This window comes from Natrix helvetica, assembly GCF_964273705.1.
Source record: "Natrix helvetica genome assembly, chromosome: 2".
Classification (NCBI taxonomy): Eukaryota; Metazoa; Chordata; class Lepidosauria; order Squamata; family Natricidae; genus Natrix; species Natrix helvetica.
In genome coordinates, this window is record NC_138552.1 from 137,985,400 (window position 1) to 138,001,809 (window position 16,410).

General features: G+C 42.3%; 1 protein-coding gene across 8 annotated transcripts in view; it reads right to left on the reverse strand.

Annotated features, from left to right (window-relative positions):
- Nucleotides 1-11,931, reverse strand: part of FBXW11 (F-box and WD repeat domain containing 11) — a 74,232-nt gene extending 62,301 nt beyond the window's left edge. For 2 of the 8 annotated variants that reach the window (XM_081942677.1, XM_081942675.1), the window contains exon 1: nucleotides 10,831-11,076. In XM_081942677.1, the coding sequence (XP_081798803.1) occupies nucleotides 10,831-10,875 (45 nt within the window). In that variant the 5' untranslated portion in view covers nucleotides 10,876-11,076. Of the gene's footprint in view, nucleotides 1-10,302; nucleotides 10,513-10,830; nucleotides 11,079-11,654 lie in introns of those variants that run through there. The other 6 variants (XM_081942681.1, XM_081942674.1, XM_081942678.1 and 3 more) reach the window with 6 other exon arrangements.
- Between the last annotated feature and the right edge of the window lie 4,479 nt (nucleotides 11,932-16,410).

The window sequence follows — 16,410 nt, forward strand, 5'->3', positions numbered from 1 at the left end:
AACAAATAACACTAAGCAGGTTTACAAAGCCACATACAAAAATTAGAGCTCTAATTCTTTTTACATGTGTAAATATTCACTTATTAATTGATTTTTCTCTCTCTCTTCACTCCCATTGCATGTCCTGCAAATATTTCCTGGAACATCCCAACAAATCAAGAACTGTTTTCATTATTCTTATATAATGGCTTTAATTGTTATTTATTGCTAGATGAATGAATGTGGATGAATGTGGTACAGATTATAAATAAATCAAATAAAGCAGACCCGGGAAACATACAAAGGTGCAGGATTGTCCTTTCCACTGATAGATGCAGTTACAACGTTGGACATTTACTATTACTTTAATAGAAAAAAAACCTAGGAAAATAATACAAATTTTAATAGCTTGCATCAAAATTAACAGGTTTGCATTTGAACCTGATAAGTAAAAATTGGCATTTCAAACCTAAATTTACAGTATGTTCTTGTGGTAAAAGTAGAAATACCTTAAATATCTGAAAGTGTTTCAAAAATATCCACGGGTGGGCTGCTGCGGGTTCGGTCAATCCTCTAGCTAAGGATTTGCCCAGTTTGGTGAACCACGCAGCCCGTTTGGCATGCCAGGTAAGTACAGGGCCCACGCGGAGGCTCAGGGAGGGCGAAAAACAGGTCTCCAGGAAGTTCCGGAAACAGCCCTGTTTCCGGCCTCTGCAGGGCCTTCGGAGCCTGGGGAGGGTGAAAAATGGGCCTCCTGGAAGTTCCAGAAGGGCCCCCATTTCCGGCCTCCGGAATCCGGGGAGGCCGTTTTCACCCTCCTAGAGGCTTGAGTAAAGCTTCCAGAACCTGGGGAGGGTGAAAATGCCCCCCCCCCACCGTGGTGCAGGAGGTCGACTAGGCAATGCCCACCCAGCAACTGGGCAGGGAACCCATTGCTAAAAAAATTTAAGCCCACCCCTGGAAATATCTGAAGAATTTCAGAATTATTTAAAGAGAAATTCAATGGAATGAATCACAGGTTAAGAAATGAAAGGTGAAATATTGTTTTTCTTTAATGGTGAAGCACATAGAAGTTACCAAGCCTTGCTATAATTTGTAGACTATGTTAATCAGATTTAACAGTGAACATTTCAAGTTTGGAGGGGCAAAACATTTTACAGACCTAGAATACGATCAGTAATGCTGGAAAAATATTTAGAAATTGTTACCCTAAGTTGACACACCTAGTATACCTGGTGGATATTAGGTAAAAAATAAAAAAATATTAAAATATGCCATGTCAGCTTAGTGTAGGCTATAAATATTTGAACATATAAAATAGTTAATATGAAAGAAAAATTCAACAAATAATATTCAAAAACAGTCAATTTATATTCAACATTCCAAATACTTTATGGAAATATTTGAAAATATTTTAAGATTTGATAAGAGCAAAGGCATTTCCTATTGCTGGACTTTCAAAGAAAAGAATGAAAAAGCTGTAAATCTACTACTAATATACCATATTTGAAATTCTGCATAGATTTTATAAACATACATATATACATATGTATTCATGAATTACAATTTTTATTTTAGACAGGATATCCATCTAAATTGTCAAATTGAATAATATATCCCCAATGATAAATTAATATGAATCTATATGTAAAGTCAAATGAAAATTTCAGAAACAATACTGCAGAAGTATATTTTCTATCTTATATTAGACAGTATTTGAGTAAGTAATTCTGAAAAAGTATTCCACTTGTAAGTAAATCTCACTGATTTCACGGAAATATTCATCAAACATATTTTAATTTGTAGGCTAAGATGATGCTTGGCTTTCCTTCTCCTACACTCCATATCACTACCAAAATCCCATGAGCTATATTAATGTAATAAAAGGAACATTGGTCCTACCTTTCTCAGTATTTTGCAAGAGGGTCCAGGAATGGGATTATCATGTCCTAATCTGCCCAGAGACTGAGTCATAACTTTACCCACATCTCTCTGACTTTTCCTCCTTGGCTCATTTCGACAAGGACGCAGCCATATATATGTGCATTGGATGAAGCTGATGAGATCTGATGAGGAGAGAGAAAAAGGGAAAAGATTCCCCCCCACACCTCATCTCATTCCCAGCGGCTTAACTACAGACCTAGGGCAGGGCCTGGACCCTCCTAAGAAATACCGACCTCCGCCCCCTCCAGCACTATCTATTTGAGGACCCCCGGGATCAGAGGAAGGGGAGGAAAAGCATAAAGGAGAACCTTGGGCCACTGGCAACGAAGGGCATTGGTTCCCACCGCCCCCCGAGTTGGGAAGCAGGAAAGGAACCTGGGCAGCTGAGCATTCTGTGGGGTTGCAAACAAGTGCACCTCCGGATGACTGAACTTGTGGCAAATCTGTTTGAACAGCTCAGGAAGCTACTCGCCACGGTCCACTGTGGCCCTGCTGAGCCAATTTGCCTGATGGTTTGCTTGTCCCGAGATGTGTTCCAAACTGATCGAGAGGATATGTCTCTCCACCCAGATTCTCAGCTGATGTGCTTCGAGCCATAAGGTCTTTGAGTGGGTCCCCCCCCCTTGCCAATTGGCATGCACATTTGCTGCAACATTGTCTGTCAATATGAGCACGTGTTGGCCTTCGATTGGAAGTGGCGAAGGGCCAGGTGGATTGGTCTCCGGTCCAGACAATTGATGTTGTGGGCTATGTCTTTTCCTGTCCATTGTCCCTGAGCTGGTTGCGATCCCACAAGGGCCCCCCAGCTGAACAGGCTGGCATCCGTGGTGAGGGTGAGTCTGTGCGGTTCTTTGAATGTACAACCTTGGTTAGCAAGGGGGACGACCACCAGCGGAAAGAGAGCAGCACCTGAGCCAGGACCCTTATCTCAAAGTTGAGGCACTGGTGCCCCTCCATTGGAAGGGGAGAAGGAACCACTGCAATTCTCTGGCATGAAGCCATGCCCATGGCACATGCACAAAATCATCTTTCCCAGTAGTTTGGAGAGAAGAATGACTGGGGCCATGCGTTCCTTGTGAATCTGTGTAAGCAATCACCTGAGACTGTCTATGTGATCAGGAGGCAGATATAAGTTTTCCACTTTGGTGTCTATCAGGGCTTCTAAGTGGAGGATTCTAGTCAAGGGATGAGATGGCTCTTCTCGAAGTTAACCAGGAAGCCATGCTCCTGTAGAGTTGAAGGCTTTGGAGGGTCTGAGCTGCACATGCTGCCTGGACAAGAATGTCATCCTGGTAGTACTCTATTCTTATCGGAATAGCTTGGTAAAGGTCCTGAGGGCAGAAGCCAAGCCAAACAGCAGGGCCCTGTATTGGTAGTGGGTTCCCCTGTAGGAGAGCCAGGGGTATCTCTGATGTTCCGGAAGAATCAAGATTTGCAGGTAAGCCTCCGTCAGGTCTATTAGAGGCCATGTAGTCTCCCTCCCTGATGCCTTCTAAGATGGATTTCAGGGAGGACATCTTGAAGAACCTCTTGTAGGTGAGATAAGAATTTAGATCTTTTGAGATCTAGAATTGTCCTCCACCACCACCACCCCTGAACCCTTTGGAACCACAACGAGGTTGAAGTAGAACGCCGTCCTCCTGTAAGCCTCCGGGACAACCCTGATGGCCTCGATGTCCAACAAGTGTTGGATTGTGGCTCTCATGAGTCTGTGTTTTGTTTTGTTGGTGGAGACAGGAAAAGTTCTGAGTTGATTCGGGGGTGTGGAGAGAAAGTCCAGTCCGAGGTCAAAACGGATAATGTTCAGGACTTTGGTGTTTGGTTCTCCCATAGGTCCGCAAATAGTGTCAGGCGACTACCTATGGGAGGACCCAGGTATGAGTCACTTACCCCTCTGGAAGGGATGGCCGCCGCTCCCTCGAAAGGGCCACTTACCCCTGGAGTGGAACCTTTGTGTGTCCTGGAAGGATGACTGGTCAGCCTGTCTATCTCCTCATGCAGGAAAATATCTCTGCTGTTGGCAGTCTTGACCTGTGGGGCGAAAAACCTGACTCCAGAAGTATGGTGTGGGCAGACGATCAGATCATCTGGATAATGTGGGTAGCACCTTATGTTTATCCTTATCCTCTATCAGGATAGGATTCAACGACTCACCAAACAAAGACCCGGCAGAGTAAGGGGAAGCTGCTAATCACCATTTTGACTTAGTATCCGTCAGCCACTTACAAAGCCACAATAAGCATCTGGAAGTAACAGACAAGGCTAGGGCCCTGGATGCAAATTTGACCGCATTTAAGGTGGAGTCTGCAGAAAATTGTGTAGCTGCTAGAAACTTATTGAGATCTTTCTGCAGCCTGACATCCTGAATGGGTATCCTTTTCTGCAATTGTTTAATCCAGAGAGTCATGTGGTTAAAATAGGAGGCCAAAGCTGCTGCCTTAACGGCCCAGGCCGCTGACTGGGATGTTTTTCTAAAGGTCAATTCGGCCTCCTACCGGGGGTCAAGGTCCTGGCAAAATTCATGCTCTAAATTGTAAAATTTTCTATTGTTACCCTCGGGATTAGGAAAGGAAGCTGGCTTCAACCATTGCTTCTTGACTACACCCCTAAACAGCTGAAGGCCTGGGATTTCCTGCCTCTGTGAACACACCCCCATCCTGTCCCTGAACGCTAGAGAACTGCTCGGATGCTAAGGCAACAGATCCCAATTTAGTGGTGGTTCTTGCCTTGTGAACCAAGGATCTGAATAGGTTAAAGGGAAAGAGCCCCGTAAAGGCAGAGGGATATGGGATCAGACCCTCGTCATCTGATAGATCAGTTTCTCTGTGCTCTTCATCACCCCAAATGGATCCCTCGCTAGCAATGGATGGCGACCTAGGTCTGGATATGAGATGTGCTAGGTTGTGCCAGGGAATGCCTAGGATTCGCTTGCCAAGGCATGGCTGGTGGTATTGGTGGCTTATGTTGCCGGAGACCCAATGCAATGCCATGTGAAATGGCTTGGGAAATAATTAGTCACAGTTGCTCAGGAACCTCCGGCATGGGCAAGGCTCAGGCCCAAAGTCAATCGCTGTGGGCGCAAGAGGTGCCTCGGGGGCCAATCTAGGCCTAGATTGCTCCTGAGTCCCTGCCATGGGGACTGTACATTCAAAAGGGTCCCCCGAAAGTCACCTGGGTTCCCAGAAGATAGAGGAGAAAGAGAGCGGTCCCTGTCAGGGGATACTTGATCTTGGTATAGAGAATCCCGTGGAGAAGCAGATACATTACTGGTGGTAGTTTGACGAGCACAAGGCCCAGCTCTGGCAACTTGTTTCTCAAGTACCTTCTGCCTCCTCCTCTCATCCTTTTCTGCAGCCCTGGAGGCACGGCTGGAAGGTGACTTGCCTTGCTGCTTCGATCTAGGTGGCCTTCTAGGACTCCTGGCTCTGGTTGCCGTAGTTGTAGCCGAAGATGAAGGGTCTGCCTCCCCTGTTGGTGAGGTGTCCGCCATTTTGTGTCCCTTCTACTCACGGTCTTGCGCCCAGCAAGTCTCAGATCTCTGTCCATCTCCTGAGCACCGAACCGAAACAAGAGGCTTCTTGAAGGTAAGGCTTGTGTTGTCCTGTCCTCCTGCAGTCAGTCCTCAATGTGCAGGAGTGATTTTAGCCGGATCCACCTTAGCCGTGATAAAATGGCTGCCGGTACACGCAGGACTCTTTTGTACACCAAAAAAAATTGCCCTTCCGCGGTGGGAAGCAGCAGCCACGCTCTGGCACACTGTTCTGGCCTTTCCGAAGGGTGCAGGCTGTTGACGATCTTCGGGATGCTGCCAAGAGAAGCCCTGCTCCTCCAATCACCACGTTGGCCAATTGGTCCAAAGGAGCAGCACCATTGGCACTGAGAAGAACCAGCCACGCTCTGGCGTACCCAAGCCTGCGATTTCCAAAGACCGCAGGCTGTTAAAGAGTCTTCGGAGCGAAGCTGAAGAAGCCCAGTTCTTCTGAGCTCCATGTGACATAAGCCCGTTGTAGGGGCGCCGTCGGCACTCTTAACTGCTGATGGTCATAGTAACTGCAACTCACTCAGATTGCCAATTATCCTTGTAAAGAATCAAGGTTAGGAAGGTAAAAATGGAAGGGAAGAAGGTTAGGAATTTTGAATCAGTAGAGCCAAGGGAAATAAGTCCTCTCTTGGGCCAGACTGAGTCGAAACTAGAGCCAAGGAGGAAGAATCAGAGAGGTGTGGCTAAAGTTATGACACAGTCTCAGGGCAGATTAGGACATGATAATCCCATTCCTGGACCTCCTGCGATTAATACCGGAGAACAGTACCATATTTATAATTTGCTAAGGGATACGCAGCAAAACCTGTTCACTTTTAGGATCATGTAACATGAAAATTTACAAATATCCCCAATTTCTGTGCCAGAAAAGAGCCATTGTTTCATAATTAATATATGTGTTTACCTATACAAAATGAACACATATGAATAAAAATGTGCGTATAAAGTTATAATTTTAAATATTGTATGTAGCTTCTGAAAGGGTCCCAAAATGATATGAACTCATTTGCTATCTCATGAGTTGCCAGGGGCCTTTTGAACAAGCTTCTATGTGTCATAAGAAGGAATCCCAGATAGGAACAGGGTGCAACTCATTTGCCTTAAAAGATATTTGATAAGATTGACTTCATTCCTGTTGATGTCTGTCACCATTTCAAACTGAACTCAAAAAGTTAATGAGATTTTCTCTGTAAAAGTCAGGGGGAGGGGAGGAGGGGGGCTAGTCAATACTGGAATGGGATGTGATAAAAAATATCTGGGCATTTTTTTTATTAAGGAGCTATCTAACTAATCACACAAAATTAATGTGATCCCACTCTCCATTGGGTAAATTCCTGTAATTGTTTTAAGAGGCAATTAAATATTCATGGATGAATGCACTGTATCTTCACATTTTCTGTATTTAGTTTGGCCAACAGCTTGGCCATCATTCTCAGTCAACAAATTATGGGTAAAAATGGCAGCTGTATTAAACATTTTCTTGTGTCTCCCAGCCTTTTCAGCAAAAGTTCATGTTTTCTATGCTAGAAAAGCCTTTTTAAGGTTTTTCCTTTATTCTTCTTGTAAAGCAGGTTTAACCAAGACAGCAAAACAACCACAATTCAAGTGTGTGTGTGTGTACGTACATACATACATACATACATCCTGGTAGAGCAATAATCTATGTCTGATTTTGGTCTATGAAAGTAGACCAGCTTTTTCCACAACTAGCTAAATTGTAGGATACAAATACAGTGAAACAAGAGCAATAGTTATCTCCATTTTAACAGACGATCAGCAATGGTAAATTATGTTACCTAACATCTTTTGCTAGATTCATTCTTCTTTATGACTACAACTTTACACAAAGTAAAGCCTGGTGGCTTTAAAGGGTAACAGAATATTCAATTATAAAACATAGTCTTTCATACTTATATAGATTTATGCCGACATCATACTAACATAAATTCTTTCACAAGCTATTTTTCATATACACAGAGCCTTCAACCGATATAAACTAATATCCCGCGCTAAATAACAAATCTACTAAGGACTTGGGATAAAGTCAAGACTGTAAATCTAGTAGCACAGTCCATTTAAACTATTTTGACTTGGCAGTCAAAAAGAAATACAAACTAGGTATAGCATTATCTGTAAGTACTTTTTCCCCACTATAAAAACTGGGCTCTTAAAAATTTCCCCAAAATTATTGAAATAAATCTCATCAAAATGATGTAAGAATTCACAAAGAAATCCCCAAAAATGGGAATAACATTCATAACACTTTTACTATCATATGAATACGAGCATAGGCCTGTATCCAAGTTGTGAAACCCAATTGTTTTGCAACTGAAATCCACAGAGAAGAAAGGAGTGTTGCATTTGATGAGAGCTATTTCTCATCTTTCAGAATTGTGTACTGTAACAGCTCCCAAGGGGAAGGGGAAATTGAATAAAACTAGTCTCTGCAATATAGATGACTGAAAAGGAGAAGGGAAGAAATATGTTTATATCAATGACTGGTGCAGTAGTTCAACGCCTGGTGTGTCCCTACCAATGATCCGATCACAGCCTTTTGGAAGATCCAGCAACTTTCTTCAAAGCTGCTTTCTAGCAACTTTCCCAGGATTTCTATTAGTAACAGGCATTAGCTGAATTAACCTACAGTCAGAGAATCACAGGGCCGAAAGGGACCTTGGAGGTCTTCTAGTCCAACCCCCTGCTCAAGGCAGGAATCCTAATACCCTACCAGACAAATGATTATCGAATCTTTTCTTGAAAACCTCCAGCAATAGAGCACCACAACTCCAGGAGGCAAGCTATTCCGTTGATTAATTGTTCTTACTGTCAAACAATTCCTCCTTATTTCCAGGTTGAATCACCCTCTGACCAGCTTATCCATTACTGATAAGGCAGTTTGATTAAATGCAGTTTATGAACACACTAGGGTCTCACACCATGCTCAATGAAAATAAATAAAGCTATATAATAGTGTGAAAAAGTCCAATATATTTATGAATACTAAAAGCATATTCTTTACTACAGACTTGTAAGTGCTACATGAATATGTTATTTGATTCATGAAACTCATACTGACCAACAATAAGAAACACAAAAATAACACAAGAGAATAAGTTGAAGTACAATGAATAGCATTTTTGGAAAGTTCATGTTTGATAAGGTGGCAGTTTCTTTGATAGTTCAAATAACTCATAAGTAATGTCATTATCTAGCAATACACATTGGCTTCAAACAAACATTCAAGGACATTTTTGACATAAAAAAACTGCATTAAAAACATACACTTAATTTCCTGAAAATCAATACATTGAACATTTTAACTGTAGAAAAACACCTTCAATATTTGCTATAGTGATATCACCCATTTCCATTTAATCTGTGGCCATTTTATCTACTATGGCCTCCCCAACAATATATTCAGCCATACTGCATTTCACTAACATTATACCAATGATAGCGAACAGCTGTGCTGAACAAATTCATTATATGCAGATTAAAACAAGTTTATTGTAATTAATTAATTAATGTTTAAGTGCCCTTTAATCCACAAGATTGTTTTTGATCTGACATTCGAAAACTTCAACAGAAAGGAGAATAAAGTTATGATATAATTGTTTCTAAATTGCAAATAGGACCTAGCCATATTAAAACTGGAAAACTATCAAATGTGTAAATTCAGTCTTTGCCCCATTTATTGCTTTAGTGCAATCATATGGATTATCATCCTCTACTGAAAGAAACTGAAAATGCCATCATACAACACTGCCACCTATGAATCACTGCATTTTTGACTTCCATTACTATAATTCATGGTTTAGGGGGAAATACCGTTAAAAAAACCCCAAAAGCCAGGATGATGGCAAAGAAAATGTCAGGAAGGAAATAATGTGTGATAAAGAATTTTTTAAAAAACATTTAAATTGTTCTGTTCTAAAAGTGGCATTTAAAGTCTGTCTGAAGGAACAGTATCACAGGCATTTTGTTTGATCTATTCAACACTTTAATAAAAAATAACTGGAAACTATCATGATGTTTGGATATGCAAATAGAATTAATCAGGGATATTTTGAACTCTGGAAGGCTAGATATGCCTTTTTCATAGAACAGGCATTCCTTTTACGGATCATGATATTCACACATGCATCCACAACAGATGCAATCCTCCTTAGGAAGAGGTCCAAATTTCAGATAATTTGCAGATTAATCTATTCTAAAGCATTCCCCCAAAGAAGTTAAAACGCTTTAAAAAAAAAAAACATTACTAAATCTGGGGCAAAGCAAATTTCAGCTCGCAATCGGAGTTAAATCGAAAGGCAGGAGGGGTCCAGGTACCTATCACCAATATCCGAAAGGGGAACTTCTAAAAGAGGGGGAGACACGTTTGGTGAAAGAAATCGCTGGAAATCAATGAACACAATAAAGCAAATTCCATCTTGAAGCAGAACATTTTTTTTTGTTGGGCAAGCCTGCAGGGCGCTCAGCAGGACCAAGGCCCCAAATTCTCTGCTTTTACCCAAATCTAGTAAGGGACAGAAAGGTGGGACACACACACACACACAATCCGAATAGCGCCAAATGCAGTCAATGCTCGGTGACCCTGCTAGGGGTCCCAGCGTTTCCAGAGAAGGATTTCAGCCCCTCCCCCCACCCCACCCCCACCCAACTCTTTTTGAGGAAGTGGGCGCCTCATCACGTGGTAGCTCCTCCCGCTCAAGGCATCACTACGGGGAATGTCACCTTCAGTCCGCAAAGCGGGAAGATGGAGGAGGAGGGAGGGAAGGAGAGAGAGAATGAGGTGGGGGGGGGAGGGAGAGCGACGCCCAGCCCTCGGCACCTACAGGGGTCAGGCACCTGCACCGCTTTGTCTCGGTCGCTTAGGATGCGAGCGGGCTAACCGGAGATGAAGGAAGCCAGCGAGGCCGGACCTTCCTCTCTCCGTCTGTGGGGCCCGAGGAACAGGAAACGAGCGGGAGAGAGAGAGAGAGACAGAGAGAAAAGGAGAGCCGGATCCAGCGCGGCTCCTTTATACTGTATGAGGGAAGGAGGCTCTTGTCCTTCAACCGGGGGAGGAGGGGGAGAGGGGGAGAAGTGCGCCTCAGGGCGAGACCCGGCCCCTCCCAGCCATGGGAAGAGGGAGATGGGAAAGGCCCCTCTGTCGAAATCGAGGCCTACAAAGACCATCTCCCACCGCGCCGGCGCCTCCCCTTCCTTTCTCTCCCCTTCCCCCCTCCTGCCGCCGCCGTTGTGGCGTCTCCCTCCCTCCCCCAGCCCCCTGAGCGAAGGCCGCCCTGAGGGAAGAATAGGTGTGTGGGAGAGAAAGAGAGAGAGGATCCGCACCGGCTCTCCTGCGAGCCCCGCTCACTCACCATCAACTCGATGGTCTTATCCTCGATCACCGACTCCGGCTCCATCGCGCGCGGCAGCGGTTGTGGCGAAAACGGCTCCTCCTCGGCAAGGGGGAGAGGAAGCCCCGCAATCGACCCCCTCGGCTCGGAGAGGAGGCGGAAAAGGAGGAGAGCCGTCGCCGGCTCCGACAGATCGACCGACTGACCCGCCGTCGTCGTCGCCGCCACCACCAACGCCGCTGCCTCCTCCTCCTCCTGTTCCTCGGCCGCGCGCCCGGAAGAGGAAGTGAGATAGCAGGCCGACGCGGTTGCAACAGCAGCGGCAAACGCCGCGGCCCTGGTCGGCTGCGGGGATGCGACAACCCGCCGCCGCCGCAGGGGAACGAAGAACCACCGCACCCGACATGCTTTGCGGCCACCGGAGCGAAAAAAACTACACAGGCCGACATGCAGGGGGTGAAAGACCCCCCCAAAAAACCACCTGTTCTTGGATGGAGCGGCCTAAGAAAACTCCGTTTCCCAGCATGCATAGGTCTGCCTCCCTTCCCCCCTCCCTCCCTCCCTCCTCCGGGGGGTTTGTCGGGGCGGGGGGGGGAGAGTTCGGAATTTGCTGGAAGAATAAAGTATCTTCGCACTTCCTTAGAGGGCTCCGCGGGTCCACCCTTTCCTCTCTGGAGGCCTTTCCTGGAATTGGCGGCGAGAGATGACTAGGCCGCAGCAGCTGCCACATGCTGAGTCACACTCCTCGGGTTCCGTCTCGCCTCTTAAAAGGCCTCAGCCGAAGTGCCAGCCCGACGGGGCCTGGCGGGTTTCGGGCCGCGGATTCCGGGTGGTGGAGGAAATACCTGCTATGAGGGAGGTCTCCTTCGCATGCAAGCCCTCGGTGGAGTTCGCACCGCTCTGGCCGGCTCGGTTTGGAGCGGTCAGTCATCGGGATCCCGAGAAGGCAGCTCCAGCTTCAGAGATTGTAACCGACCGCGCTATATAAAGATGGGCCGGTTTATAAGTCTTTGGAGATGGAGGTGCTTGCATGAAGTTCTAATGAGGATCGCTGATGTTTTGTATATATATTAAAATTAAAAACAGACAGCAAACGCACAACTTAAAGTGAATAACAATGCCTACGTTTATTTAAGGGCGGTCTAAATTTAATACTGTGTATAAAGTTATATAGGGATGCGGTGGCTCAGTGGCTGAGACACTGAGCTTGTCAATGAGAAAGGTCAGCAGTTCGGCGGTTCTAATCCCTACCACCACAAAGGAGTGAGCTCCCTTTACTTGTCCCACCTTCTGCCAACCTAGCAGTTCAAAAGCATGTAAAAATGCAAGTAGAAAAATAGGGACCACCTTTGGTGGGAAGGTAACAGTGTTCCGTGCGCCTTCGGCATTTAGTCATGCCGGCCACATGACCACAGAGATGTCTTCGGACAGCGCTGGCTCTTCGGCTTTGAACCAGAGATGAGCACCACCCCCTACAACTACCACATATGTGCAAGGGGAACCTTTATTTTTACCTTATATCATTACATAATTCAGAAAATGAATTTTCTTCCTCTGGCATTTGATAATATACAAAGATCCAATGTTTAACGTTCTTAGTGAATCAAATCGTAGCTGTTATTAACTATAACTGTTTCTGAGATCTTCCTTTATTCTCTTGCTGTTGCTTTCACTTTTGATTTATAATCTGGGAGTTGGAGAATTGTGCCTTAGAAAGGGCTTTTTGAGAAGTATTGAAAAAAATATTTTAAATGTCCTCAAATTCCAGCTAAAATGATTTCTCAGAATATGTTGAATCAAAATCAGCTGATCCACCACAAGCATGTTTAAAAAAAACATAAACAACAAAGTTGTCTTGGTTCCAGTTGACTAAAGAAAATTGTGTGATTATTTCCAAATAAAGAGTTGTTTGATGGATGGAATTGCTGGAAAATCACACTTAAAAGGGCTTCTCAAAGTGTAAATACAAAGAAGTGCTTCTGGAAATTTTGCATTACTTGTGTGCCCAGTCTAAGGCAAGCTTTATAAAAATTCATATTCATATGCTGACTATATAAGAATACCATGGGGATTATGAATATTAAGTCACTCGGGGGTTGTTTATATAAAGATGTGCTTATTGCTGATGGGGGCGAATGGAAGTTAAAAACTTTGGAACAGCTGTTGGAAGAAGGAATTACCTTAAATTGGTTACATTATATACAGCTTCAGAAGAGATGGGAAGAAGATTGCAGGGTCGGTTTTATGGATAAAGAAGTGGAACTGATTAAGCAGATAAAAGAGACTGGTCCAAAACAAGTTAAAAAAATATATAATGTACTGTTAGAAAGAGACTCAGAAAATGAATTGGTTAAGGATTGTATGATTAAATGGGCTCAGAATTTTGGTGAAGTGGTTATGTTGGAAACGTGGGAAAAAATATGGATTCAGAATGTTAAATTTACACAGTCACAGAATTTAAGGGAGAATTTTTATAAAATGTTTTACAGATGGTATTTAGATCCTAAAAAATTATCATGCATGTACCCAAATGTTCAACCAAAATGCTGGAGATGCGGGTGTCTAGATGCTACTTTTTTTCATGTATGGTGGACTTGTAACAAGGTGAAAGCTTTTTGGATAAAGATATGGTGGGTTATGCAGAATGTATTTAAGAAAAGAATACAATTCACTCCGCAAATGTTTTTATTGGGTATAGTTAAGGATTTTACCAAAGGGGAAACAAAATTGGCCTTGTATATGGTTACAGCAGCTAGGTTGTTAATTGCGCAACATTGGAAAAAAGATTTTTTACCGACAATTGATCAATGGATTCAGAAGGTGGCGGGGTTCGCCGAAATGGCAAAAATCTCAGCTTTCTTAAAAGCTCAGAAACAGGAGGAATATACACAGGAGTGGGCAAAATGGATTGATTATATACAGAATAAATATCAGACTAGGAGTTATTATCTAGTCTTTAGGTAAGAATGTTTAGACCGATAGATGATCAGAGTAAATAGTATATGGGATGTTTGGAATTGTTAGAGTGGTATACAGCGGAAGTCAGGGGGGTGGGTTTGTGTGGGAGGTGGGGGAGGGTTAGGGTGGAGGGTGGGGCAATATATATATATGAATAAATTAGAAGATGGGATTAATGAAACATTGTTAGGCTAGGAGAAATTTATATTAAGAGTTATAGATGTTAAATTAGCTTAGAAAATGATCAATGTGTTATTATTAATTTAAGAGAAATTTATATAGTGTTTGTTGGGAGGAGAGGGGTTATGAGTAATCTATTTTAAGATGGGGGGAGGGGAGGGGGTAAAGTGTTTGGTATAATATTTGAATGTGAATTTTTGCGGGGGGGTTGGGGGGGTATAGCATTTGTATGAGATTTATATTGTGTGGAGGGGGGGTGAAAACGGGGAAAATTTGTTTGTATAAAACTCTTTTAATAAAAAAAAAAGAATATAATCAGTATGAGTCAACTTATTAGAAGAATTTTCACACTTATAGCATCTTCTCTGGAAATGTCTACATTTCTTCTGAGCAGCTATGGTTTCATGGGGAAGCTGCCAAAAAATTGTTTTTCTGTTTTATGAATGTTGTACCCATTAACTCTCAACTCGCTTTACTTGATCTTTTTTCAAACTTTATATTTTAAAACTTGCCTTTACAATTGTCATCAATCCACACAAACAATATGCTTATTGTTTGTGTGGATTGATGACAATTGGAAGGGCAAGTTTCATTTTTAAGGTAGAGTTCCATCCCTAAACAAGAGTTCTATGTTCAGTTTCAAAAGAATGCAGGTAGTCCTTGACGTAGAATGAAAATTGAGCCCAAAACTTCTGTTGTTAAGTAAGAAATTGAAGTGAGTTTTGCCCCACTTACTTTCTTGCCACAGTTAAGTGAATCACTGCAGTTGGTAAATTAGTAACCCAGTTATTAAGTGAATCTGGCTTCCCCGTTGACTTTCTTTGTCAGAAGGCCAAGCATTTGAATTTTGATAACATGATCATGGAGATGTTGCAAATGTCAACTGTGAAAAAGGGTCCTAAGTCACATTTTTCAGTGCCATTGTAACTTTGAACAGTCAATTCAAGGATTACCTGTAGTTTAAGAAAAAAACATAAAAATAAATATTTTAAAAGGAAAAATAATAAGTTATAAAAGTCTAAATGCTTAAAATATCACTTTGGACATTTAAAATGTTAGATATGGTCTTTAAAGAGATTTTTGTAATCATTAAAACTTGGCAACCTATTTTTAAACTCAACGTTAAATAAAAACAATTATTGTTAATAAATGTTTAGCATCTAGTCATTCTTTGCTGAATTAAACTCCTGAGGATGTCTAATGACATAGTTTGAATTGGTGATCTGCCTACCATTTGCCAATTTAAAATGTGAAATTAATGTTCATGTTTTAAAAACATACCAAAACATACCCTGCCCTGTGGGAATTCTAGACGTACTTCTGTGTAAAATTAACTCTGTAGAGAATTGATTGTCATGTACCTATGATTGCCTATACTGAAAGTAACCATGTTGAAATAGCACTAGATCAGTAGAATCTAGAAGTTTGGGGAGTGGGGGGTTATGGGGAAGGGCTTGCTGGAAAAAATGGTCTGAATGATTTAAGACATTAGTTTGGATTGTTTTGGGAGTCCCCCTATCTGGAATTACTTTGTTTCCAATTGTTCATCTCAATATTTTACTTTATTTCTTTATAAAGGATATACACAGCCTTGGCTTATTACTTTTTAAATTGTTCTTATTAGGTTGAAATATTCCAGCACCAGTGTCTGAGAAAATCTGGATCTTGTTTAACATGTTTATTTTTTCATTCTTTGATCAAAGCTAATAGGGCTTATTCTCTTGTCATTAATGAATATCATCAGTGCCAGGACAAAATATAATTTGAATTGATTACATTTAAAGCATTTGCTTTCTCTTAGTTTTGGGCCAGGACTCCTGTTTTCTTAAACATCTTCCTGCTTTGTTAAACGTTCTTTGTCTAGTCTATTATTATAGTAAGATTCCTAGGAGTTTTGTAATATGGATCTTTTACTTTTAGTCCAGTGTAATGCATGAGAAATATGGAAGAGCTGAGTTTCCATAGTCAGATTTTCAGGGCATTAATGTTTAGCCCTTGGGAAATTAGTATCTAAACATTATGCTCCCCATGGTTCATATTTTTAGTTTGGAGGAAAAATCATATTACATTGGAAAATGGCATTTTTAATATAAATCTTAAAATGTGGGTTAATATTTCCAAACTACTATTTTAAACAAATTTAGGAAATGTTGATATTCCTTTAAAATGTATTCATCATATTGCTGTTTTTCTGTTGAACTACTACTTCTGAAAATTTTCTCAATGATCTCTGGATAATTATATCTTAAATAACTAATAATCATAGTTTAAATTCACTTTAAATAGGCAGGGTTTTTTTTTTTTTTGGTTTTTTTAGTGGTAACTTCCACGAGTAAACTGGATTCCAAAAGTAAACCATGGGCTATGAGCAGTACTACCGTACTTCCTTTTGTCTACCCCATGGTACTCAACCTGTGGTCTGCGGACCCCGGGGGGCATGATGTCATCACAGGTGGTCCGTGA